General features: G+C 39.3%; 2 protein-coding genes and 1 pseudogene across 2 annotated transcripts in view; all 3 read right to left on the bottom strand.

Moving 5' to 3' along the window:
• Window positions 1-2088: 2088 nt before the first annotated feature.
• LOC144020763 (polyunsaturated fatty acid lipoxygenase ALOX15B-like) lies at window positions 2089-8941 on the bottom strand (annotated as a pseudogene).
• A 1159-nt stretch (window positions 8942-10100) lies between these two features.
• LOC144020762 (arachidonate 12-lipoxygenase, 12R-type-like) lies at window positions 10101-18679 on the bottom strand. Its single transcript, XM_077524539.1, has 14 exons — window positions 18539-18679; window positions 16885-17089; window positions 16719-16800; window positions 16503-16625; window positions 16301-16404; window positions 14583-14749; window positions 14296-14439; window positions 13877-14080; window positions 13695-13781; window positions 12855-13024; window positions 12123-12244; window positions 11931-12031; window positions 11692-11862; window positions 10101-10626 (listed from the first exon to the last, which is right to left on the bottom strand). The coding sequence occupies exons 1-14, from the start codon at window positions 18677-18679 to the stop codon at window positions 10447-10449; spliced, it is 2001 nt and encodes a 666-aa protein (XP_077380665.1). The 3' UTR covers window positions 10101-10446.
• Window positions 18680-20617: 1938 nt separating this feature from the next.
• Window positions 20618-27389, bottom strand: part of tbck (TBC1 domain containing kinase) — a 21545-nt gene continuing 14773 nt past the window's right edge. Inside the window, exons 23-26 of the mRNA XM_077524557.1 lie at window positions 24418-24593; window positions 23294-23454; window positions 22582-22741; window positions 20618-20816 (exon numbers count right to left, since the gene is read on the bottom strand). Of these exons, the coding sequence (XP_077380683.1) occupies window positions 20706-20816; window positions 22582-22741; window positions 23294-23454; window positions 24418-24593 (608 nt within the window). The 3' untranslated portion in view covers window positions 20618-20705. The remainder of the gene's footprint in view (window positions 20817-22581; window positions 22742-23293; window positions 23455-24417; window positions 24594-27389) is intronic.

The raw sequence follows: 27389 nt of genomic DNA, 5'->3' as shown, positions 1-27389 counted from the left end.
TGGGAGGGGAAGGTAAAGTCAAGAGTTTGATGAACATGAGGTTCTTAATCCCTCCTGTTAGAGGTTTACCTGCATAAGGTGTGTTGCCACCATTGTTGTGCGGCTTCGCTGCCAGAAAACTATTAGGTTACGCAACAACAACTGGTGGTGTCTCCTAGCTATCATTACAGGAGAAAAAAAAATGCTAAAAAAACAAATATGTAAGAACAGTTTTGAGGGGGATTAAAAAAAAAAAAACATTTTACTTTAACATTTACTATCGTGACCAATAGTATCAGTTATCACCATGATTGAGTTACATACATGTAAAGTATTCCATTACATTTTGAGTTATAACGTGCAGAAACAGAAACTGTACGTTAAAAAATGTAAATGCCAAGAACCAAAATGAATTTACATGCATCCGAGGCACTCCAAAATTGACTTCTAATAACAAAGCCGACAGTGACTGCTCACAGAGATCTGTTTCTGACCGGCCCATGCAATTTTTTTTCCATCCATCCATCCATCCATCTATCCATAGTCTTGACCGCCTCTCCTCACAAGGGTCACGGGGTCGCTGGAGCCTATCCCAGCCAGCTTCGGGCAGTAGGCGGGGTACACCCTGAACTGGTTGCCACCCAATCCAGGGCACAGAAAGACGAACAACCATCCACACCCAATTAACCTGCCATGCATGTCTTTGGAATGTGGGAGGAGACGGGAGTACCCGGAGAAGACCCACACAGGTACGGGGAGAACATGCAAACTCCACCCAGGAAGGCCGGAGCCCGGTCTCGAACTTGCATCCTCAGTACTGGGAGGTGGACGTGCTAACCACTCACCACCGTGCCGCCCCGTGCAATTTTTTTTTTTATTAAGTCAAAGTATAACATAAAATGTGCAGTGCTTTTATTTTGAAAGTCATCCTTTTATTTTGATGCCCACACGTGTGGGTGGTACAAGTAAACGAGAGCAAGGGCTTGTCCCAACATCATAAAATGAAAACATTGGTTCAGCTGGGTTACATATTTTTGTTCTGAAAAGGCAACAAAGCAATGACAAAAACCTGCCCAACAGGTTGCACTTGGAAAACTTCCATTGGACACAGACGGAACTCGCCTACTGAACACTTAACCTCCGCTACAGGCTTTTTGTTGTTGTTGTTGAGCTGAGTTTTAATTCAAAAAGAGTGCGACCAGTCAACAACTCAACACTGATATATTTTACAAACGAGAAGCAGAAGCTGTGTTGCGTCCTTTCTTGCCTTGCGCTGTGTCTTCCTGGATGGCAACACTTAAAAATGGACGATGGGGAAACCAGATTAAAGCAACCCAACTGTGACGCGCCATCGCTGACACACGTTATGGCACAATTCTACTTTGATTTAAATTGAACTCCAAGTGGTGATAAGCAAGAACTATTAGTTACATAGATTAATAAATTCTTGTTATATTTAAACTTTCATTTGCAACACACAAATGCTACAAGGTTTCACATGCTTTTCACTTTTTTTTTCTTTTTTTTTTTGCTTCATTAGCAAGTCAACAAAGCGCACAATGGGAAAATATATATATATGACCGCAGATGATCCTTTTTAGCCGACAGTGGAAGGTTACATTAAAGGTAGCTGTTGGAGGTAGCAATAAACATAACTACATGCATTAAAGTAAAGCATTTAATAAATGTTTACATATGCCGTAGGTCATTTTTTCCCATTTTAAATTATGCAAATACTTAATTGATTAGAAAAAGCAGGATGAGCGTGTGCAGAGGATATACATTTTTGAAGACGCCTTCATAACATTAAATGTCGAAAAAATTAATATTTTGGTGTATATATATATATATATATATATATATATATATATATATATATATATATATATATATATATATATATATATATATATATATATATGTTTGATCAATAGTTAACTAACTAATCCTTCCTCTTTTGTTTGTTGTTGGAAAAGTCAACCAGCCTCATAGAACAAAATTGTGACTTTAGAGGTTACTTTTTGAATATTACAATTCATACTGGACTCACTCAAAACAAAGATTTACTATTCATGGCACCCTCCTTTTTTGATTGTAACTTTCCGATGTTTAGATGGCCACACTGTTCTCTACGTTCTTTGGATCCAGGTAAGTGTAAGGGATTTCCAGCCTTTTGTTTCTGTTGTTGATCGCGATCGACAACATGTCAAGCTCAGCTTTAAAATCCATTTGCAGCCGGCGGGGAGTCTCTTCAGTGTAGTGGTCCTCGGGGTAGTGGCCGAGGGGGACCTGATGACACAAATAATAGACATGATATAACAGTTCTCTCGTCAACCAATTATCTTGACCCGGTCAGACAGATGCAAGACTGTTTTCACAACTCTGTATGTGCTCCCTAGCAGAGTTCTTGTGGATCAATGTAACATGAAGTGTCTGCTTTTCCCCACTAAATTTTTGTCATGCCGACTTTAGTGTACTTACAAAGTCTGAGGGCGGCCTGCTGAGCAGCCAGACCGTGGCCATTCCCTGAGCGGTCACGTTGATCGGGGGCAACGTCTCGAGCATTGTGGTCTCGCTTGTTGTCCCCTTTTCAGTCGGTGGAGGGCGTTGCAGTGTGGCGGGGGTGTTGGGCATCCAGCCACCATAGTCGTACTGCAATGACGGTTCGCATTAAGACCCGAAGTAATACGAAGGATGTTTTTGTTGTTTATCACACCTGTCCGCCGTTTACGGCTGCAAGTTGGCACGAGCTGGTGAACATCACCATGGTGACAAACTTGGTCAGTTCAGGCACAGTGGTGAAATTCTGAGGGATTCCTGGGGAAGAAGAGAAGAAACTGGATCACGGTCAGAACTTTCAGCTACCGGATGGCACCCAACGTGTTGCATCATTCTCTGTAAAGATCACCTGATTGTGGCTGGGAAAGGAATCCGTATTGAAAAATGTCCCAGATCCAAGTCTGCAGTTCGGAGTCTCGCTGGACCTCGTCGTCACTTTTGTAGTAGTACTGAATCACTCCCTGTACAAATCTTTCGACAGACAACTTGTATCATGACAAATCCATTCTGCTAAATACCTTCAATGGTACTTCGGCCCTCGAGAGCCCCAATCCAGCCTGTTTTCCATGTCTCCCTCCTTCAGCGCAGCTGAATCTAATGATCAGCTAATCAGGCAAGCTTTGCAGAAGCCTGATAACGATCCTGATCATGAATCAGGTGTGTTAGTGGAGAGAAACATGGAAAACAGGCTGGATATGGGTACTCGAGGACTGGGGTTGAGAACCACTGGTATAGGGTAACCATACGCTCTCTCCGTCTGCCTTTCTCCCTTTTTGCTCTCTAACCCAAACAGCAGAGGCAGATGGTTGCCCCAGTCTTGCGTCTGCTCAAGGTTTCTTCGCAATAGAATTGGAATCGAATCGAATCGAACTTCTATTGTGATTTGGTGATATATAGAATAGAATAGAATAGAATAGTGCAAATACTGTAGCTCAGCCAATGGAGGACTATTACCCAAAGTGGGGAAAGAGTTTTATTTGTGTTAGATTGCCCATGTGTTTAATCGTTAGTAGACTAATTCTTGGTTCATGAGATGAGTAGTACCACTATGATTCTTGGGTTGGACAGTCCTGTTGGTGCCATAGTTACTTCAAAGGAGAAACAAAATTATGATCTCTGCACATTCAACCAGATCCTCGAGAAAAATTCCATTTTTACCTAAGTCTCGCCCCGCTACAAATGTTTTGTCAAGACTGGTGTTGCAATAATTTGTCAGGCAAAAAAAATCGTACTTGAACATGATGCTCCACAGTTGGAGTCCATCATCTCTGTAGTAGAAGTTGGGAACGTCCTGCAAGTCGCGATCAGCAATGTCGTCGGGGATGCAGAGGGACCTGTAGGTGATCGAGGACAGCGATCTGGCCAAGATCCTCGTCAAAGTCTCTCCACCAGAAGCAGAAAACTGAGGAATGGTACAGTACATGGTGTAAAGACCTCGATACACCAATCCGACGTCGGCCAAATGTGACCGACGCCTCCCCCCCTTGTGGCAGATGCACACACCGTAACAGACGGCCCATTGCACATCCTTGAGAACTAATCCCCCTCCATATCATCGGCGGCGATAGTCACTATATATCATTGCTAGAAAACGGTAACCATAAAGCTCCTCCGGGGGCGAGATATAAAACCGTAAACAAGCATACTCGCTAAGTATTCCCATGCGAAGCACACCCTCATGCGCTTTAAGGACCATTGTGTAGTGTTGCGTGATATGTCGGATAGTAATTAATTTATCTTCCTGATGCCTAAATGCGAAGTGTGATAATGTGCAAAACGAGCGATATTGTAAGCACGGACTTAAGCGTATGTCTTACTGTCTATCCGCATTCGTCACGTCCTGTTCTTGCCTCATGCGTTGATTCACTAGCTAATAGCCAATTAGAGTGATCAAATGTCACGATGGTCCCACACCGATTCGACATGTCAAATCTGCTGAAAACAACCCCCAGACGCTACAAAACAGAATTAGACGTGACTACGGCGATTTATACATCAATCAGACGGCGCAAGCTGACGTCTGATTGGTGTACCGAGGCCTTAAAATATGTCATTCTGAAAGCAAAGGTTGACTTTTACCTGGGTGAAGACCCCGGTGGGTCCGATCAACTGGTCCCGTGCTAATTCATTGATATGCAGAGTGTATCGAGTGTGGGGTATGAGGAGCTACATGGATAGAAGGAAGGATCGTTAAACTAATTTTGAGACAACAAATGTCTTGACACTCGGTTGCTTGGCAAAGCTCCCGTTACCTTGTACAGTGGATGCCCCATGGGCAGGTTGCGGAGCAGTGATACTGCAAAAACTTCAGCCAACAGGTGAGTGCGCAGCAAGTGGGCGTTGATTTGGTGCTCAGAGAAATCAGCACTTCTCGCAAAAATCTTAGCCGTCAGCCAGTCGTACGTTGAGTCAGTTGGGAGAAAGATGGGGTTGTCCGGGGCCGGAGTCTGCTTCAGCTGTTGGGTGGGGGACAAATATAATCATAGTAAAGTTGTATTTTTATAACTGAGGATGCTACAAATGATCTGCGCTGTAGCTCCATTCTTCCCTGAAATACTTCTCCACTAATTTATCTACTTTTCCAATGGAAAACCATTGCCTCAGATTGAGGTTTGGATTCTGAACCCAGCTGTGTCATATTTTGATAAAGCCATCATAATTACAAAATATCAATTCATGTCCCCCACCTACTACTGCACCTGTGAGTTGAAAATTCAACTATTAGGAGACTCTGCCAAACATTCCCAGCACACCCACATGATATGCTTGGGCCTGTCAGATCTTTTCAACAGGCGGTGCTCAGTGGACAGCGAAGACCCTCTCTTGACTTGAGGGTCCACAACATGCAGTCTCAGATCTGATGATACATTTACAGTACAAAGTTGATCCCTAACCTGTGGCTGGGAGTCTGGTGTCACGTGCACTTATGCATATGGGACCCAATGCGACGTTAGTAAGTAGATAAGAAGTCTCGTAACAGCTTACCACTATTTAGGTACATGTCGAGGAGTGCCCAGAATTGATACTCTCCAGCATTTTTTCACTGAAGCAAAATTTACACTTCCCAAACCACAGCACATCATTCACGTTAGCCTTGAAAACGTTCTATTTCATCAGATTGCGTCATGTTTCATTGTAATTCGCAGCTCTAGTTAGGGCCCGAGCAGTTACCGCTGCCATCTGCTGGCCATAGTTAGTGGGTGTTTTTGATTTCACAAATCATTGACCCGGCTGCGCTGCACTTGGACGTTGCACTGACCACTGATATATTCACAAAAAAACCCAAAAAAAACAAACAAAAAAAAGTAGTTGACGTCACTTAATGTTTATGGCGGCATACGTCGTGATTTTACTAAACGTTATTAAACGTTTTTGGCGGTCAAAGAGTTAAAAATATGTTAACTCCACATTAGATTAAACTAATGTCACCTGAATGGCAATCGGCATCAGCTTGTCGTCGGGTCTTTTGTGAAGCAAGACGAGGGGCGCCGTCAAGTACTGCTGCATCCCATTTACGGTGTTTGCTGGCATTCCGTCCAGGTTCTCGTAGTCACACAGATAAATGTTGCTGTTTGAGGACAAAAAAAAAATCGGAATGCTTATATTGTAGATGTTAAAAAAAATGGTTATATATATTAAAAAAATACAAAATTCAGAAAACCATTGTGAGGAGAATGTGAAACAAACTGTTACCTGCATCTCATTGGACAAGTTTGAGCCATCGGGAATGAAGACCATGTCGTCAGTCACAGGGAAATTCTCGAGTAGGGTTTTGCAACGTTGAATCAAGGTGGGATTGACTCCATTTAGGAACTGGTATGCAAATAACCAGTCCTCCTTCCAGTGTTCTTGGACGTAATCTGACAAAAGAAGATTTTACAGCACAAGTGTAAGACAAACACTAAGTGGTCAAAAATAGCAATGCTTTTTAAACTAATGATTCAAATACACCTGCGACTTCTATACTGGTATTAATGCTTTCTTTTATTTTACACTGACTCCTAGAAACACTCGACTAACAACACTTTAGCACTTGTGAGGATGGGAACGGCTTTAGGCCTCGGTACCTGATAAGGGCGTGTCTTTGTTACGGAACACATCATTGATATCGTCGAGATTTTTCCAATTTTCCTGGTTGTCAACCAGCCCTTTCAGCTTCAGCTCCGCCAACCTGGGAAACAAAGCAGGCGGCGTTTTCACCACAAATAGTAGCTATGTATAAGTAAAGGAAAGTAGTAATCAGCATTGGTCCCATCATAGGCCGACTGTAAGATTTGGAGTGCTCTTACCCTGTAGCTGCTGTGAATGCAAATTGTGTAGATTTGGTGAAGGAGAACTGAACCTCAGCTGGCAGGGTCATAGGATCATCTGTCTTAATGGTGTAGGGCACATCTGGGGCATACAAATCCCAGCTGTTGGATAGGTTTAAAGATTAATGTAGTCCAGGGGTGTCAAACTCCTGTTAGCTCAGGGCCGCATAGAGGAAAATATACTACCCAAGTGGGCCGCATCAGTAAAATAACGGTATATAACTTAAAAACGATTGCCGTCAATTATACGCAGATTTTCGCTATTTGTGTGCCAGCCCTAAATTACAGAGCTCAACTGTCATCATATTGTTCCAAAAAATAATACAATTGCAAATGGAACACGGCAACACTGAGTCCGAGACGTGTTAAATCTACCTGTTTTGCATATATATTGTTCCCAGAATGCATTGCGTGGCGCAGTTAATGACGTTATAAGGACGCTAATCCTTGTCATATCTATTTGTGTTACTAGTACAGTGTAATTGAATTTGTGTCGTATTTAACACGTTTGTCGGTCTATGATTAATATAATAATAATTAAACAAACCGTAACTTAAAATAATGACATCAAGGACGATTCACCCGTACAAGTTGCATTGCTCATCTGAGAACTGCTTGTGAAGTTACAAGTTTTATATATTTTGATTGTGGCTGATTAATTAGTCCGACATTAAAATTTATTTTATTTTTTTTAACTTCACGAAATTATCGTGCGGGCCGGGTTAAACACCTTTGCGGGCCTGATCCGGCCCGCGGGCCTTATGTTTGACACCACTGATGTAGTCTCATACACAATGATTTCAATATAAAAATATGCTGAAAATATAATAGATAAATAAGAAATTAGATATACACAGTGAACACACTCACTCATAGTCAACACTTCGCTGGCTCAGCTCCTGCTGCCTCGCGTACTGACCACGAGGGTGGCTTTCGTCAAAGATCCTCAGTGCTTTTAGAGCCAAAACCACAAACATTGCATGAGGATTATTCGTAGCTATCAAGTATTCTATAGCAGACAAGCACACAAATCAACCCACCTTTGCCCTCTCTAAAGCGACGAGTCTCTTTGTCACTGATCCAGCAGTACACTGGAAAAGTGTAGACGTCATTTTCAGGTGATTTGATTTCCACCTTGTCAGGGAACCAAGCATCATCGGGTGAAAGGACGGAGTGTCGTTTGTCTAGTTCTATCAGAGGGAGTTTGGGCAGGAAACAGTATAAGTTGACACCTGGGAAAATGAAATATTCAATGCACAATTACATGTACATTTATATGGGAAAAGCGGGAAGAGAGGTCTAACCAAAGAGCCAGTGGAGGTCAATTGTAAGATAACTGGTCATGGACCATATCTGTATGTCTACATAACCTCCAAAATAGATTGAAATTTGGACGTGTTGTCTCTTGAAATATTTAATGCACAATTACATCCCATTTTCGGGACAATTGTGTCATTTTATGTTTCATTTCAGTCAGTGCAGATCTGTCTGGGTACACAAAGCCGAGCCCTTTGCATATGTATGGTGAACCTAGACTGCCTAAACAAGAGGGAACGGAGGTCCTACGAAACAGCAAGTAGAGGCTAATTGTGAGAGATAAGCCACTATACCCAGCATCCACTTAGCCCAGTGCTTCTCAATTATTATCAATACCTAAAGATGTGCATTTTAGTCTACCTAATCTGCTGAGGGAGGCACAAAACATCAATGAATCCCTTGAAGAATTAACCAGAATAATAAATATATGGTGATATTGGCATTTCAAATTAAATGCATGAAATTAGATTAAACATTTTTCGACAGTTTGACAAGTCACAGCAACAAGTGCTGCTTTATTTGCCGATTGAGAGTTGAAGTTAGTCACTGTATAAAAGAATAAAAAAAAGATTAAAAAAAAATAATAATAATAATATCAATGTTTAAATCAGCCCAAAAAATATGATTTACTTACTGATCCTCTGAAGATGACCAAAGACTTGAGCTGTGTGCGGTCACTCTCGCCATCTGTGCCCGCCAGCTTGATGTGCACTCTGTTCAAGGTGCTGGAGGTAACTCGGTCGCCTGTGTAAGACGGTCACTTCGTAGTCCACCATGGTTACTACAGGATGATGAGAAATTCCAATATGGGTAACGGGCTTCTTCTTTGAACTTGAGACGACAAGCCACAACAGCTTGTTATATAGGCTACTGTGAATGGGGGAGTGGGGGGTATGAGAGGTTTTTGATTGGAAATATTTGACATGTTTGAGCAATGAATGGTGCAAGGTTGCTAGTTTATGTCTGAGCAATAAACGGTGCAAAGTTGCGACCAGAGGCGTAGTTTTCTATTAAGCCCGTATCTCACTGAACACGTAGTTGGGTGTTGCTTTATCTGGCGGTTTCATTCAGTGTTCCTTATCTTATCAAACACCCCTTTTCCTGTCACCATGAAATTTTGAACAAAATTTCTCTGCGACAAAAAAAAGGTTTTAAGATGCTTTTCAGAGAGTGTGGCAAGACGCTTTTTGCAAAACTGAAGGAAGCCGGCAAAAAAAGAGATACGGGCAAACCAGGCAATTGCTTGGGGGCCCCCTAGCCAGCAGAGGCCCCCAGAGAGCCAACAGATTTGACACAAACCTGATAGCTTATTTTTCTGGACGATATGCCACAAAATTCAAACGAGAGACATCAGCAAATCACACCATACTTTTTCAATTTTATTTTATTAACTCATTCACTCTCGGCCATTTTCACTGAAGCAACCCCTTTACTGGATTTTGACTGCTTTTGCAAGGCCCACAGAGTATTGTTTTCTATTGCTATAAAACATGGAATCTACCAAAAAGAAAAATTTGCATCTCTTCTTTTATCAGGAAAAAAAGGTATATTTCTATCTGTTTCCGTTTTGCAGCAATTAGCATTGGGAATATAGCTAAGTTTCATCCCAAATCTGTTTAAAACAGTGGGGAAAAGAGTTTTTTTCAACATGGCTCTGTTTGATCTCTTATACTCTGCTGCCACCTGCTGGCTGTTTTTGTAATAACTAGTGTTTTCTAGTGTTTTCTTCAGTTCCGAGGCTGCATCAAAGCCTTCTGTATGCTCTAACATAAAAAACATAAAAAACGTATAAATACGTCTTTGGGAGCAAATGAGTTAACATCTCTTTACACGTCAAGAATCAAAGCACTTGATATAATTACCCCAAGTAAAATTTATTTCACTTTTTTTCAATTGGAAAAAAGTTTGAAAAGTCAATCAGCCTCATGGAACAAATTGTGTTTAACTGTGCAAGGCAAGTTTATTTGTATAGCACATTTCATACACAAGGCAACTCAATGTACTTTACAGAACGAAAGACAACACATAAGCATCAAGAAACAGTTGTTAACATTCAGAGGAAGAAAAATAAATGAAAATAGGTTACAAAATTCACTAAAAAGAACATACAATGACAATCTAAAAACATTATTCAACAAACTTTAAAACATTTAACATAAGGAAGTTTAAAATAATAATAAAAATAATAATAAAAAAACAAAAAAAAACAAAAAAACAAGGGTTCCTTGAGTTGCCCTATTTAAAAATATTACTATTGGTGAATACTGTAACTTTCCAATCATTAGATGGACACGCTGTTCTCTATGTACTCTGGATTCAGGTAAGTGTAAGGGATTTCCAGGCCTTCGTTTCTGTTATTGATCTCTATCGATAACATGTCAAGCTCAGCCTTAAAATCCTTTTGCAGCTGGCGCGGCGTCGCCTCAGTGTAATGATCCTCGGGGTAGTGCCCGAGTGGGACCTGTTGACATAAACAACAACCGTCAATATATAATCGGCGACCAATCATCTTTTGATTTTAAGACACTTGATGAGCTCTATGCTGTCAATATTGCAGTGTTTTCGCAAACAGTCCTCGTGTGCTCCTTATGCTTGGAAAAAACACGTGACAGTTGGATGACCAACTGTGTCCCATGTAGCCTATTAACTCATTCACTGCCAATGACAACTATAGACGTCAAAAATCCAAGCAAACAGCCAGTGTTAATTTTGAAAAAATAAATAAATAAATAAAATTAAATTAAATTAAAATTTTAATTAAAAAAAAAGAAATTTCAATTTAGTTTTATAGTCTTCTGACTGAATATAATTAAAGCCTTAGTCATAACTTAGTCACCTGATTGTATTTGCGTTTTAATCCAACTTTAGTCGACAAAAATAAGGAGCAATTTTAGTCGACTAAATTGACTTCTGGAGGTCGAGACCCAGTTTGTGGTCTCAGTAAGACCAAGACCGACCACTATGCACGATGGTAGCACTGAGCAATGAAATTGTTGTCATTGTTATTATTAATAACAATGGGGATTAATACATATGAATGAAAACAATGAATAACTAAAACTAAATTCAAATTTCTTGTCAAAATTTGCACTGGCTGTTTGCTTGGATTTGTGACGTCTATAGTCGTCATTGGCAGTGAATGAGTTAATTATTAATAATATAATAATGCTGTGCTAGATTAAAAAAAAAAATAAATGTTTCGATCTCAACTTAACGATTAGGGAACATTATAACCAGCACTGACGTTCTTTAAATGTTTAGGAAAGATTTTTCCTGGGTCCTTCCCACCTTCCACAAACAAGCATTTTAGGTTTACTCGAAACTGTCCATGGTTGTCAATGTAAATGGTTGTTTGCTGATTTTCTGCAACCGGACACCAGGGGCGGAGCTAGAACACGCAGAACTAGCTAACTTGGAACTAACGCAGTCGGCTTGAGAGAGGGGAATCTCAGCTTTGCCACTTAGACCCAGACAAAGACTGTTTTTCCCCACAAAATTTTTGCCACGTGTTGTTCTGTGAACTTACAAAATCAGAGGACTTTCTGCTAAGCAGCCAGAGTATGGCCATCGTCTCAACTGTGACGTTGATAGGAGGCAACGTCTCGAGCATCGTTGCTTCGCTTGTTGTTCCCTTTTTCGTCGGTGGAGGGCGCTGCATGGTTGCCGGGTTGTTGGGCATCCAGCCACCGTAGTCGTACTGCAATGAGGGTTGACAGTAAGATTAAGTAATACAAAGGAGCGCTGTTGTTTATCACAGGGACTCGCCTGTCCGCCGTTTACGGCTGCATGTTGGCACGAGCTGGTGTACATCACCATGGTGACAAACTTGGTCAGTTCAGGCACAGTGGTGAAATTCTGAGGGATTCCTGGGGAAGAAGAGAAGAAACTGGATCACAGTCAGAACTTTCAGCTACTGGATGGCACCCAACGTTTAGCATCATTCTCTGTAAAGATCACCTGATTGTGGCTGGGAAAGGAATCCGTATTGAAAAATGTCCCCGATCCAAGTCTGCAGTTCGGAGTCTCGCTGGACCTCATCGTCACTTTTGTAGTAGTATTGAATCACTCCCTGTACAAATCTTTTGAGAGACAACTTGTGTCACGACACATTCTGCTAAATACCGTCATTGTTACTTGAGACTCTTAAAGGGGAAGTTAACCCATTTTTTTTTTTTTACATGTTCAGGTGAGCTCTGATTGGTTGCCTGAGCAACTGTGATGTCATCTTCGGTCGACAGCAAGTGACAAAATGGCCGCCTTCTGAGATGCATAAAAGTGGCTGGATTTTGCTTCATAACTCATGTTCTAAAAATGTAATATTAATCAGAATGCCACGTTTAGACTAGTGAGGTCACATCTAACATATTGTTGTCAACAAATGTTTCAGGTTGACTTCTACTTTAAGGGTAACCATATATTCATTGCATGTATTTATTCTTGAAAGATGACACGCCTAGTCGGCGTATCTATTTGATGACCAGTTTATGGTTGTAATGGAGAATTATGAATTCTGTCAAGTGGCCAAGCAAGCATTTGACAAGGCGACAAACACAAATCACAGCAATTCTGTTGATCTGCAAAGTGGCCACCATTCTCGTGACTGCACACCCAATAGTCTCACAAATTCACTTGTGGTCCTCGGACTTTGCAAAACTACAACAGAGGTGGAACTCGTGCAAAAATTCGTACTTGAACATGATGCTCCACAGTTTGAGTCCATCATCTCTGTAGTAGAAGTTGGGAATGTCCTGCAAGTCGCGATCAGCAATGTCGTCGGGGATGCAAAGGGACCTGTAGGTGATCGAGGACAGCGATCTGGCCAAGATCTTCGTCAAAGCTTCCCCACCAGAAGCAGCAAACTGAGGAATAGTATGATGATGATGATGATGATGTAAACAGAGCATCTTAACTCTTTGACCGCCAAAAACGTTTAATAACGTTTAGTAAAATCACAATGTATGCCGCCTTGAAGGTTAAGTGATTTATTATTATTTTTCTAATATATCAGTGGTCAGTGCAACGTCCAAGTGCAGTGAGTTGTGAAATCAAAAACACCCACTAACTATGGCCAGCAGATGGCAGCGGTAGCTGCTCGGGCCCTAACTAGAGCTGCGAATTACAATGAAACATGACGCGATCTGATGAAATAGAACGTTTTCAAGGCTGACGTGAATGATCAAAGCCTTTGTCACATTAAAGAGCGTCACTAAACAAAAAATATTAGTATCAACGTCACTGTTGTGGATAAAATGTATCGTTTCTTTTCAATTTTCGCTCAATGTCACTCAAATGACCTATTTTCAAATGGTGATTTCTAAAGAACGGAATAAGGTAGAAACATGCTTTTTTCTAATGAAAGAATGGAATGCGATCTTTCATGTGGTATGTACCAAAAGAACACAATATTCTGTTTGCTTCGGAAAAATGCTTCTGTTTGCTCCAAATCCGCTGGCATTGGGGGTTGTTTTTTGATAACGTGTGGCAGTAAAAGAGTTAAATGTTACGTTGAAAACAAAGATAGATTTTTACATTGTTGAAGAATCCAGTGGGTCCTATGAGCTTGTCCCGAGCTAATTCATTGATGTGCATCGTGTATCGGGTGTGAGGTATGAGGAGCTAAAGGGATTAGAAGGAAGGATCATGAAACAACAACATTTTGAGACGACAAATGTCTCGATTGACACTTGGATAGTCGTGAAAGCTCCCGTTACCTTGTACAGTGGATGCACCATGGGCAGGTTGCGCAACAGTGACACCGCAAAAATCTCTGCCAGGAGGTGCGTGCGCAGCAAGTGCGCGTGAAGTTCGTGCTCTACGAATTCGGCACTTCTCACAAAAATCTTTGCCGTCAGCCAGTCGTACGTCGAGTCAGTTGGGAGAAAGATGGGGTTGTCCTTGGCCGGAGTCTGCTTCAGCTGTGGGAAGAGGCGTAATCAAAGTTAGGACGGATATTTGAAGGACGGAATTTATCGTTATATGTATATACAATGTTCATTATATAAATTTTATGTATGATCAATTTTAGATTTAATTTCAAAAATTATTTGTGAAAAACTGCCAAATCTCTCGACCCACAATCTCAGGACCGTTAAAAATATTTGACCAGTACGTTGGATCAAACTATCGTCACCTGAATGGCAATCGGCATCAGCTTGTCGTCGGGTCTTTTGTGAAGCAAGACGAGGGGAGTCACCAAGTGCTGCTGCCTCCCTTGTATGCTGTGCGCTAGAATTCCGTCAAGGTTCTTGTAGTCGCACAGGTACACGTTACCTTGCTGTGTGGCGGCAAACAAATATGAACGCTTACATTGTCGGTACTACATACTGTATAGTCAAGTGCAATGAGTTTTTGTGTTGTTGACAAAACAGCTCTGAATATTCAAATGTTAATTAAAATGATTGTGAGGAGAACTGTTACCTTCAACTCATTGGACAAGTTTGAGCCATCGGGAATGGCGACCATTTCATCAGTCACAGGGAAATTCTCGGGCAGAGTTTTGATACGTTGAATCAAAGTGGGATTGACTCCATTTAGGAACTGGTACGCAAATAACCAGTCCTCCATCCAGTGTTCTTGGACGTAATCTGGCAAAAGGAATAAACTTTTAAAGCACATTGTGATAAGATAAAATAGGGCTGTCAAAGTTAAAGCATTAATTCTGGAGATTCATTTAAATTATTTAAAGAATTTTTTTTTTAAGTAACTCATTTTGAGAATTGATTCTGAAAAGAATATAAGACTATATAATACTTTGATATTATTATTTTTATTATTATTATTATTATTATTATTATTATTATTATTATTATTATTAGGGGTGTTAAAAAATAGATTCGGCGATATATCGCGATACTACATCGCGCGATTCTCGAATCGATTCAATAATCGGCTTTAATCGATTTTTTTGTTTGTTTTTTTTTGTTTTGTTTTTTTTTTTTAGGATTCACACCTTAAGCATGGAAGAATGTTATATGAACGGAACATTAAGCCTTAATATTTTATTTCAATGCTGTTCAAACATGAAACAAATTACAACCTCTATAAGACTGAAATTTCAGATAAATAAATAATACATTTTCATATAAATCTTACACTCTACAAGCTTACTGATTAGTATTTTCTAAATTTGAATGAAAAAAAATCGCAACAATCGACTTATAAATTCGTATCGGGATTAATCGGTATCGAATCGAATCGTGACCTGTGAATCGTGATACGAATCGAATCGTCAGGTACTAGGCAATTCACACCCCTAATTATTATTATTATTTTAGAGGCTACAAAGCAACAAAATCATCCAGCGATAAACATATTGCCAAAGAAAACTTTTATTTATTATTTTGTGCACTTATGATGGCACCCCCCAAAATTACTGGGATGGTTTTATTCAAATTAAAAAAATAAATAGATTTGGAAGCACCAACCCCCCCCCCCTCCTTAATACTTTAATATTATTATTATTTTAGAGGCTACAAAGCAACAAAATTAGCCAGCGGTAGACATATTGCCAAACAAAACGTTTTATTTATTTTTATTTATTATTTTGTGCACTTGTGATGGTACCCCCCAAAATTACTGGGATGGCTTTATTCAAATTAAAAAAATAAATACATTTAGAAGCCCCCCCCCCTTCCTTAATACTTAATATTATTATTATTATTATTATTATTTTACAGGCTACAAAGCAACAAAATTAGCCAGCGGTAGACATACTGCCAAACAAAACGTTTTATTTATCCATCCATCCATTTTCTTGACCGCTTATTCCTCACAAAGGTCGCGGGGGGTGCTGGCGCCTATCTCAGCTGGCTCTGGGCAGTAGGCGGGGGACACCCTGGACTGGTTGCCAGCCAATCGCAGGCCACACAGAGACGAACACGTTTTATTTATTTGTATTTATTATTTTGTGCACTTCTGATGGTACCCCCCAAAATTACTGAGATAGTTTTGTTCAAATAAAAAATAAATAAATACATTTGGAAGCACTTTTTTTCCCTCCCCCCACTTAATACTTTGCTGAGGAATCGGATCGGGACTCGGTATCGGCAGATCCTCAAAATCGGGTGACTCGGGTGCAAAAAAACTGTGATCGGGACATCCCTACTTAAAACACTTTTAGTCCTCAAGTCGGCTACCTGATAAGGGCGTGTCTTTGTTGTGGAACACAGCATTGATATCATCAAGATTTTTCCAATTTTCTTGGTTGCAAGCCAGCCCTTTTAGATGAAGCTCAAACAACCTGGGGAAAAAAAGCAGGCAGATTTTTCATAGCAAAAAACAACAACAACAACAATGTTGATTGATCCCTTCATACTGTAAGATTTGGAGTGCTCTTACCCTGTAACTGCTGTGAATTGAAATTCTGTATTTTTGGTGAAGGAGAACTGGACCTCAAATGGCAGGGTCCTAGGACCATCTGCCTTAATGGTGTGGGGCACACCTGGGGCATAAGAGTCCCATCTGTTGGATAGGTTTAAAGATTAATGTAGTCTCAAACATAATGATTTAATTATAAACAGTAAACATGGAGGTGTACGCAGTGAACACACTCACTCATAGTCTGCACTTCGCCGGGTCAGCTCCTTCTTCCTCGCGTTGTGTCCAAGAGAGTGGCTTTCATCAAAGATCCTCAGAGCTGTCCGAGCAAAAACGCAAACATGTTGCGTGAGGATTCTTTGGAGGTATCGAGCACATGAGCGCCCAATTCAAAGCAACCCACCTGTGCCCTCTCTGGAGAGGTGAGCCTCCCCGCTTGAGATCCAGCAATGCACGGGAAACGTGTAGACGTCATTCTCGGGTGATTTGATTTCCACCTTATCGGGGAACCAAGCGTCATCGGGAAAAAGGACGAATTGCCGTTTGTCTAGTTCTATCAGAAGCAGCCGTCCGAGGGAGTTTGGGCAGGAAACGGTATAAGTTGACACCTGGGAAAATGACAAGAAGTGTTGTCTCTTGAAATATTGAATAAAAACGGTAGATTTGCTATGGCATTTGACTAAGTTAAATTTTTTTATAATACATTAATTTTAATACAAGTGCTATTAAAGGTTATTTTAGTTAACAAAAACTAACGAATAACTAAAACTAAAATTCAAAAAACAATTTCCTTAAGGAAATAAAATAAAAACTACCGGTAACTGAAATTACATTTTATGTAACTAACGAAATCTAACTATAATTACAGCAAAAACTTCCTTTGTTTTAGTCTTTGGTAATTAAATCATTCCAACCCAAAAATGTGTAAATACGTTTTTAACACTTTGTCCTTCACTCTCAAAAACGTATTTACACGTTTTTGGGTTGGAATTAGTTAATTTAATGCATGAGACTTTGCGGATGACTTTAAATGTAATTTTTTGTAGATTTATTTTGATCTAAACCACAATAATGACATTTGAAAGTATGTCACATAGAAGTGACCTTATCTAGCAGCAACCAATAGAAAAGCACCTTCAGATGACGTCGCTCCCATGGTGTTTTTTAAATATTGCGCACAAGTAATACACATTAAAAAAAAAAATAATAATAATAATAAAAAATAAAATAAAAAATAAAACTAATACTAAATCTAAGCCTTTATTAAAGAACTAAAACTAATAAAAACTAACAGAACCACCCGAAAACTAATTAATACTAACTGAATTAAAAACAAACAAACTGAAAACAAAATACAAACTAAATAAAAAAATTCCAAAACTATAATAACCCGACTGCCATATTACAAATAAATTGGTTTATGTACTGTAGCATTTTTCTAAATATGCAAAAGCACAAATAAATTGTTTGTACAATTCTTTTTAGGACTAAACAATTTCTGTTCATAACATTACGTGGCCCTTGCATCATTTTGATTTTCCGTATGTGGCCCTCAAATGAAAAGGTTTGGACACCCCTGTAATAGACCCTATACTTTTATTTTGATGACCAATGCTGAAGCTTAGTTTGCAAATTGGTTTAATTTACATTCTTATTATTAAATTATGTCTCAGGAATATTGTTTGCTAACAAGTAGACCGACATCCCCAGCATTTTTTTCCCCCCTCCGAGAACCTTGATTTTACTTTCAGAATAAATATTTTCTCTAGGCTAGTGTACTACACTAATTATTTTTGCAAAAGCGAGTAAATCATGAATGAAAGTTTTTATTCTGGATGACACACTTATTGCAATGTGGCTTCTAAATAATTAAAGCTGCATCCACATCTTTCAATTAAAACTGACAATAATTTGTGTGTGTGTGCAACTACACTCATAATTTCATGTTTTAATATGGGCCTTGTGGGGACCTTGGTTGGCAATCAATCAGCTTTTGGCACTTTCAGTACAAACCCAATCGAGCACACAAAATACAAATAATAATTGACTGTACTTACCGATCCTCTCCAGGTGATCAAGCTCTTGAGCCATGTGAGGTCACTTTCGCCATCAGCGCCCACCAACTTGATGTGCACGTTGTTGACCGTGCTGGCGTGACCTCGGTTGCCTGTGTAGACGGTCACCTCGTAATTCACCATTGTTACTACAGAATGATGAGGAATACTAAAAGCGGGAAATCGGATTACTCTTGCAAGTAGAGACAACCGGCCACGACAGTTTCTTATATATCGTGTATGGTTAGTGGGAGGTACCTGTGACAAATTGTTATTTTTGTTTTGTTGTCTGACGCTATCTGCGCAGTGACCTATGTAAGGTAGCGAAATGTTAATTTGCAAGATAAGCACTTTCACGTTTAAATCCCATTAACAGTAAATACACATGCAGTACAGTAATGCATTCAAGAATTTGATTCACGTGGTGCATCACGTTAATGATGCTATTGCCTTTTGCACAACTGCAGGAATATGACGGATCTAATCATGTGATGTAATCGTAAAGTAACAATTTGGTCGAATAAGGAATGTGATTCATTCAGATTATCTTTTGTTCAACGAATTAGAAAGCAATAAAAAATGAAGGATGCAGAACAACCAAGTGATATGCAACAGGGGAAAAAATATATATATCAAATAGGTACATTTCCATTCTTTTTCCAGCACAAAAAAAACAGCCATTGTACATTTTATTTGTGACACTTGAAGTGGAACAGGGATTATTGAATGTGTTCAACCTTTACAAGGCTTTTCAACATTCAAGGTCCTCAAAGTGAGGACCATGATTGAACACTATTAAAACTGTTGGTGAATGTCTGGCGAATTTCTTTGTGGCCGTTTGCTCGTATTGTAGTTCTCAAGATCAGTGTTGGTCTCGAGGCCGGTCCCAAGACCACGTTTTAGGGCAAGGAATTTTTAGTCGGGTTCTCTCGGTATCAGACAGGCTGGACTCGGGATTTCTGGTCAAGACTGGTCGAGACCAGGCCAGTTTTGTTTTGTTTTTTTGTATTTTTTTTTTTGTATGAGTTTTCCTTGATGTGTAAAGTACAGTACTGCATTTTTCTGGTAATTTATAGTGATGCTGTTAAAAAAATAATAATAATGTGTATGCAGTATTTTCCCAATTGGATATTGAAACCTGTGGGAAGTTCACATTGTGTGGCGTGTGGTGAACCAGGAGGAAATGGAAAGAACAAAGAGATGATTGTCATACGGCATCCCTCCCAGGAAACGGCCCGACAAGATTACGCAACAAAAGCGGCAGCATTTCTCAACTTATGCTGCTGGCGTTGACGACTTTCTTACTTACACATGCCAGGGGTGACTTGTTGATCTTGTATAGCAAGATTTCCGTTTCTCAGGAAACATTTTCATCCCTACTTTACACTCTTGATTGCAGTTTGACCTTTGGCATATTGGTCATGCCTCGGTTTGTGGGCTGTTTTGAAAACAGTATTGAAGATATGGGAAAATATAAATGAAATGTGACATCTGATTGTTGACTTATTTGCAACTGAGTATAAAAACAATTTGATAACGAAACATAATGCTGCTTCATTAAGTTTTAAAATGTAATTATATATATATATATATATATATATATATATATATATATATATATATATATATATATATATAGAGAGAGAGAGAGAGAGAGAGAGAGAGAGAGAGACATTTTTTAACTCATTCACTGCCATTGACGGCAAAAGACGTCAAATGATGCCTTTTTGCTGGGCTGGCAGTGAATGTGTTAAATATACTTTTCAAATTTATTTGAAAATGTCATGTACCCCTTGGAGTGCCTTCATGTACTTATATACATAATATAATAATAATAATACATTTTTAAAATTTATTCAAGTCAGACATCTAAGTGTGAAGGCAATCCAACTGCTATTAAACTACAGTTTAACAACAATTTTATTAGATCAGCAGAATAGGACGTGTTTTTATATGACTAGAAGTGTATTTTTTTTCCTCAAATTCTTGTAACTACACTACTGTACTACCTCATAAAATGATACAGTGGAACTGTTTAATGTTAGCTAATGCAAGCTACATACAAAGTTTTTTTTTAATTAGTTTAGTTTTATTCATGATTGTATCAGGAAAAAAAAAGACACACAAAGAATATGTACATTGTCTTTCCCATCTGACTCAAGCGCTCAGGTCAGATCTGAGGGGAAGGGACAGTCAGGAGTCCTGTGGGCTTTAGCTTGTTGATCCCTCCATCTAGGATGCAAACTCGTGGGAAGTTCACCTTGACAAGGTGTGCAGCAAACTAGGAGGAAGCAGAAAGAAGGAACATTTGAGAAAAAAAAAATACAGTTTAGCATGTGCTGTGCATTATGTGCAGCTGCACAGAGCAACATTTTCGGGAGGCAGCAATACAATGAAACTTTCATTAATTTCAACTTTCAACATTTTTCCTTGTATTTCTAATGTTTTTTTTACCAGATTCATTCAGTTTTCATGAGAAAAGCATTGTAACATATCAGGATTATAGTATATTGAAAAATGCATGTTATAATGGGAGTCAATGGGACAATAAATGGTCCTAAGGGATAGGAATGAAGTTATTTTAAAGGATAGCTTGTTAAAAGCTACTGTATGTGGCCAAAATTTTGCCTGTTGACCTTGAAACTCAATGACCTGTGGACTATGGAACCAAAGAAAATCTCGTCACCCTGCTAAAATAATGGCCCAAGTCACTGTTTTCAGTCTTTTTTCAGAAAAACTGAACTGAACCAAGCACTGATTATAGTATCTGTATGAACAATTTCATTTCAGGGGACGGAATTAAATGATTTTCGCAAACCCCACCAGTCTTTACTATAGGGCAGTCTCTTCAAAGGCTCTTCAAAGGCTCAGAAAGCTTAATTTTTCCAACATGAAAGAAGGATACGTTTTCCAAACTGGGTGGAGTTTTGTTTTGTTTTTCCCAATTTAGCTTAGGCAGATTTATTCCATTGAGAACGGAAAGGAATTTAGATGATGTTCCATCATCATGAGGCAATCTCAAGTATGTATTTTGTGACACAATTTCCAGTATGATACACACAGGAAACCCACATTTGATGTCAGACTTTTAGAATAGCCAGGAAAAGTACTTACTAATATGATTACGCTACTATTAAGTCATCCATCCATTCATTCATTTTCGTGACCGCTTATTCCTCACAAGGTTCGCGGGACTATTAAGTCATTTGACTTTAATTACCAGATAAGAAAATAACTTCTCTGGTTTGAATTTTGGAATGACCTCCCTTATTCATTCAAAATAGTTTATTTCCAGTATTGTGAAGAAGAAAAAAAAACCAAACAGTTACTACAAATTAGGGATAGGCCGATTATCGGCTGGGCCGATTATCGGTGCCGATATTCAGCATTTTGAGAAATATCTGCATCGGCCATTTTGAAGAATCATATGGCCGATTAATAGATCCTTTTTTATTTTTATTTTATTTTTTTTAAGTGTTAACTTCAGGGAACTAATTTAAATGTAAATTTAAAAAAAAAAAGTTGTTATTTTCATTTTTGTCGACCCTGGGAACTCTCTGCACCTTCTGTTTTTGATTGAAATTAAAACTAAGATAAGTAAAAATTTAATACTTTGGATATTTTGAAATTTTTGAAGACTTATTTTTTGTAGAAAATAATTGTTTGTTTTTATTTAACTTTTGAAAACATGCTACTGCGCCTGGGAGATCCCAGAACTTGTGTATTGACTAAGATTTTTTGAAAAAAAAAAAAAACTTAAAAATATTTTACTAACCCTAAAAGTTGCTCAATAAACATGTGCTTTAAAATTAAAAAATAAATAAATAAATAAAAAAGATAAGAGCTCGAGTTTGTATTTTTTCCAAATTTTGATGTCCCTTTTTAGTGAAAATGAATATCGGCTCCAAATATCGGTTATCGACATCCTTAACTACTAATAATTGGTATCGGTATCGGGCCCAAAAAAACCTTATCGGTCTATCTCTACTACAAATAATGTTGCAAATTCTTTGTCTGACCGTGTGCTTTTGCAAACGTGTCCTTACCACAGAAGCGCTTTTCATGGCGTGGCCGATGACGACCACAACCCGTCCTCTGTAGTTCTGGAGGGCTCCCGTCGTAGGGCATTGCAGCACCTCGTCGTCGTTGCCGAACGTCGTGCTGAAGGGAATGTTGATGCTGCCAGACATGTGGCCTTTGCTGAAGCTGGTTTCCGTGAGGTTAAAGATTAAAGGTTAACTTCCTCATAGCACATCAAAGTAATGCCCATCACTACCTCGGATCCCAAATCTATCAACAAAAACCAGTTGGACAAAAAAGCTCTTTAAACAATTGCAATTCCTCGGGGTGAAACCTATCCTCTTCTTTCTTGGTCTGAAACGCAAACCTGCAGTATTATAATTCCGTTTCCAAAACAATAGGACTATCATATATACAGTAATTCAACCTATCTGCGAGAATAGTGAGGTGAAGAAAGACAAACTGGTGAACATTCTAAAATGAATGCCCATGCCCATGGGGGAAAAAAAAAACAAAAAACAAATTTGACTAACTGGCTGAATGGTTTAAACAATTTTAAAAAGTTGATTAGAGATGAAAAAGTACTTCAAAAAAAGATGGATGGCTGAAGTATAAGGAAACAAACTGAATCTTCCAACTCATGTTACAGCTTGTGCACACCATTTCCTGATGATGAAATCAGCCGAGGAAATTGATAAAGAGAGAGAAACATATTTCACAACGCCTTGGCAAGGATACTCCTCTGCGCTGCGAATGTCTACAGCAATAATTCTCGGCCTGCTGGCTTTGGTCCGCTTATTTGCGGTGTACGACATCTCACAGAGGTCGATGAAGTCCTCTGCCGAGATGCGAGGGGACACTTCAGCTTTCAGGTCCAGCAGCACAAGAGGCTCGCGAGACTACAAAGAAAATCCATAACTGGAGGTCATCTCATATTTCATATACGTAGATTCTGTTCGCGGTGATTGTTTCAGTTAACAATTTATATTGTAAATGATCTATGGACTACTTTCTCCTTTTTTTTTTTTTTTTGATGATGATCAAACTTGTAACGCGGTACGGGACTCGGTAACTAAAAAATTAATACAAAAATATTAGGGATGGGCGAGTACCGATACCAGGTATCGGTATCGGGCCGATACCAGCCTTTTTTCAAGTACTCGAGTACTCGTGACGCAGACGAGTACAAGCGACCGATGGCAGAGGACGAAGACGTTAAGTGAGTCCTCCTTGCCTGTAACTGGCGCTAGCTTGCAGCAGTTTTTCACCAAAACTTCACCGGTTTGGAAATACTTCAAAATTGTGAATCTTAAACTAAAAGAGCATGCTTGTGTTTTATTTTGAGTGTTAAGACTATTGAAGAGTGGCTGTGCTGTTTTTTTTTTTGTCATATTAAAGGAAATATATTTGTTTAAAAATATCTTTTAGTGATATTTTTTTTTTTAATTGTCAAAATGTACTACTGGTATTGGCAGTTGGTATCGGTATTGGTGAGTACTGAGGGTCTGAGTATCGGTATCGGTCTGAAATAAAGTGGTATCGAACCTCCCTAAAAAATATAATGTGTGACTGATTATATTACGTTGTTACTGTCTAAATGTAACTGTAAGCAACACATTACCACTGGTTAAAAAATATGCAGTGGAGGGGAAATCGTTTATACGAGTTTATGATGTTGAAATATTCAGATACCTCCTACTTAAAAAAAAAAAAAAAAAAACTGAATTCATTGTGTTTTGTACACTTGATACACTATAATAAATATTTTTGAAATGTATTTAAAAAACATGACATTTTACTATAACGTTAAGACATTATTTTCATTTGAAACATATTTTAAATATGTGTTTTATTGTACTCACTAGGTCCGTCTTGGGAAAGTCCTGGTAATCGGACGAGTAGTACGTTGTGGTTTTCCCAAAGCCACCTGAGTCACCTGAGACCTTCGGTGGCTGCGCATGTTGTCTGTATGTTGCACTTTTTGGCGTCCAGAAGAAGAGGTTGATGGATTCACGGACGCAGCGTTCGATGTCAATTTCTAAAGGGGAGGGGAGAAAAAAACAAACTCAAATTAACAAACAAGCTTTGATAACAAGGTTGCAAAAACACTCAAAATGTCTCCAACAGTGAAACATCCATCCATCCATTTTCTTGACCGCTCATTCCTCACAAGGGTCGCGGGGGGAGCTGGAGCCTATCTCAGCTGGCTTTGGGCAGTAGACGGGGGACACCCTGTACTGGTTGCCAGCCAATCGCAGGGCACACAGAGACGGAGCGCCCAATTAACCTGCCATGCATGTTTTCGGAATGTGGGAGGAGACCCGAGTACCCGGAGAAGACCCACGCAGGCACGGGGAGAACATGCAAACTCCACCCAGGAAGGCCGGAGCCTGGACTCGAACCCGAGTCCTCAGAACTGGGAGGCGGACGTGCTAACCAGTCATCCACCATACAGTGAAAGAAAAACACAAAAAAAATATGGGCATAAAATGCTTCTCCTTGGAAGAGGTAACGACCGTTTATTTCTTTAAACGTCTTCTTTATTTCGTTTTTTTTGGGGGGGGGTTTTAAACCGTTTGTGTACCTTTTCCAACCACATACAGTACTTACTTGTACTTAGTATTTCAATTGTGAGCCCTATAGGGTGCATTTTTTTTCTGCTTACTTTGGAGAACTACACTACCCTTTTTTTTCTGAGAATGCAGGAAATTACAAGTCCTGTTTAATGTCCTAAGTCAGTCTATATGACTAAACTGCATGTCACGGTGGTGCGACAAGAGTAACCGTGGTCTGTTGTTCACTGTCAAATCTACAAGCTGGAACCAATAAGTTTCTTTCTTCGCCCACTTCCTCTCACAGAGACAGATACTAATGTTCCGTGAAGGCAAATACTGCTGCATCATCAGTAATGCCCCACTGAAAATCAATGAAGTCCCTAAACAAGCGAGACTTACGGTTAGATCACTCGAGGCGACGGGCCGAACACAATGAGATTGATTGACCACAGTTGTCAGGTTGAGATGTATCACAGGCAGGTGAAATGTTGCAGCACTAATCTTATCTTTTTTTCTTTTTTTTTAATAAACGGTCATAATTGATCATAGCACGATCACATCATCACATCCTGAAAATAACTTGAAACAATTAATCTAATTGTCCTAAGTTACTGAACATTAGCACTTTCAGATAAGGTGACAAGTTGACATGTTTTTGTACCCGGCGAGAGCTTCACAGTCATTAAGTTGAGGCCAATTTACACACTATAAGTGGAAAAAAAGCAAATTTTCTTGAATTATCCTTCAAATAAATCCTTAGACATAATAGACAGATATGCATTACCAGAAGTCTACTCAAGTCACTGCCCAATAAGTGACCAATAGGATGTCTGCGGATAACATTACATTTCTATAGTTTGACTTTGTTTTACTAACTTTACATTGCGATAAATTCACGAGAACAGGCTGCCATTGCCATGCCACATGCCATTAGATCATGTCTGAGACAGAGTGAGGCAACACTTGGCTCATTATCATGTTATTTTTGCATGCATTATTCCAAGGAACTGTTATCACTTGTAAGCTTGTGATCACGTGGAGACATTTTCTCCCCTTTCTTGCATAAGGCACACTAAAGAGACAATTTCTGGGAGTTAGGCTATATTGATCATTTTGGGACCTCCTGCACTCACACAACCTGGTGTGACTTTGTCTTTAATTTAAGCTTGAATGTATACGGCACCGAATTTATTTATTTTTTTAATTATTATTTTGTTTTATTTGTTTTTGTTCTTTGACGTTGTGTTATTGAAGCTCCACAACTAGACAATTATGTTTGCAATAAACCTTAACACAAACACAAAATAGAAAAATCGACTTTCTGACTCCTTCCTCCATTGCTGTTTATCAATCAATCAATCAAACTTTATTTATATAGCACCTTTCATACATTCAAAATGCAACTCAAAGTGCTGAACATCAATAATACAATAAAAAGTAAAAAAAAAAAACGAAAAAGCCACAAAAAAAAAGCCTCAATTTACTTCATAAGCATTCCAGATGCAGTCAAATCTTAGCATTCAGCTATTAGCATTCATTTCAGCATTCCCATGCAATTTCTCCAGAAATTGCACTTTGTCTAGTTCCTTAAGGCGTTTAGCAAAAGCACCAGCTCCAGCACTGTTCTTCCTCAGGTCTGAAGCAGCAATAAAGAGGCTGGCCGCTTTGGACATTAACTAGCTGGCAAGGGCTCTAAGGAAAACTTGGCAAAAGGAGCTGACCACATCTTTTGCCCGACATATTTTACCTTTATAAGGAGAACCGCCTCGGCCGACACATGCATGTCAGGTAGTAAAACAGAGTTTGGGTTGGAAGCTGGGAGGTTGCTGGCCTTGGTTTCATTGTTCTTCTGTTTTTTTTAAAAAGGCCAGAGAGCAAGGGAAGTTTTTCCACAAGCATTTTGTACATTCTGAATGCCACATGGTCACTCTGTGCCAATCTCGTGTGTTTGCGTCATGCGAGTGCCACAAGTGTGTTGAACGTGTCAGTTTTCGTGATATATAAACAAACAACAGTAATAGAGGAAAGGGAATGTTTCTTGTGTTTACTTCATGACATTTGGCTGTTGCGTGTTGTTAGCCGCGCTTAGGAGACTGAGGGATGCAAAGTGAAGAAAATACTGCAGCACCTCGGCTGACTGAGTACTTAAAATAATAGCACCTCCCCCAAAACTGTGCAGTAATAGCCAGCTGTCTAAAAACTTTTGTCCATATGACGTCGTTCTAACTGGAGTGTTTTGGCGCTTGAGGCAGCCTGCTTGCATCTCATTTCCACACAGA

Source organism: Festucalex cinctus, chromosome 6, assembly GCF_051991245.1.
Source record: "Festucalex cinctus isolate MCC-2025b chromosome 6, RoL_Fcin_1.0, whole genome shotgun sequence".
Classification (NCBI taxonomy): domain Eukaryota; kingdom Metazoa; phylum Chordata; class Actinopteri; order Syngnathiformes; family Syngnathidae; genus Festucalex; species Festucalex cinctus.
Note: the sequence above shows the minus strand (reverse complement) of the source record. Positions and strands in the feature narration are given on the sequence as shown.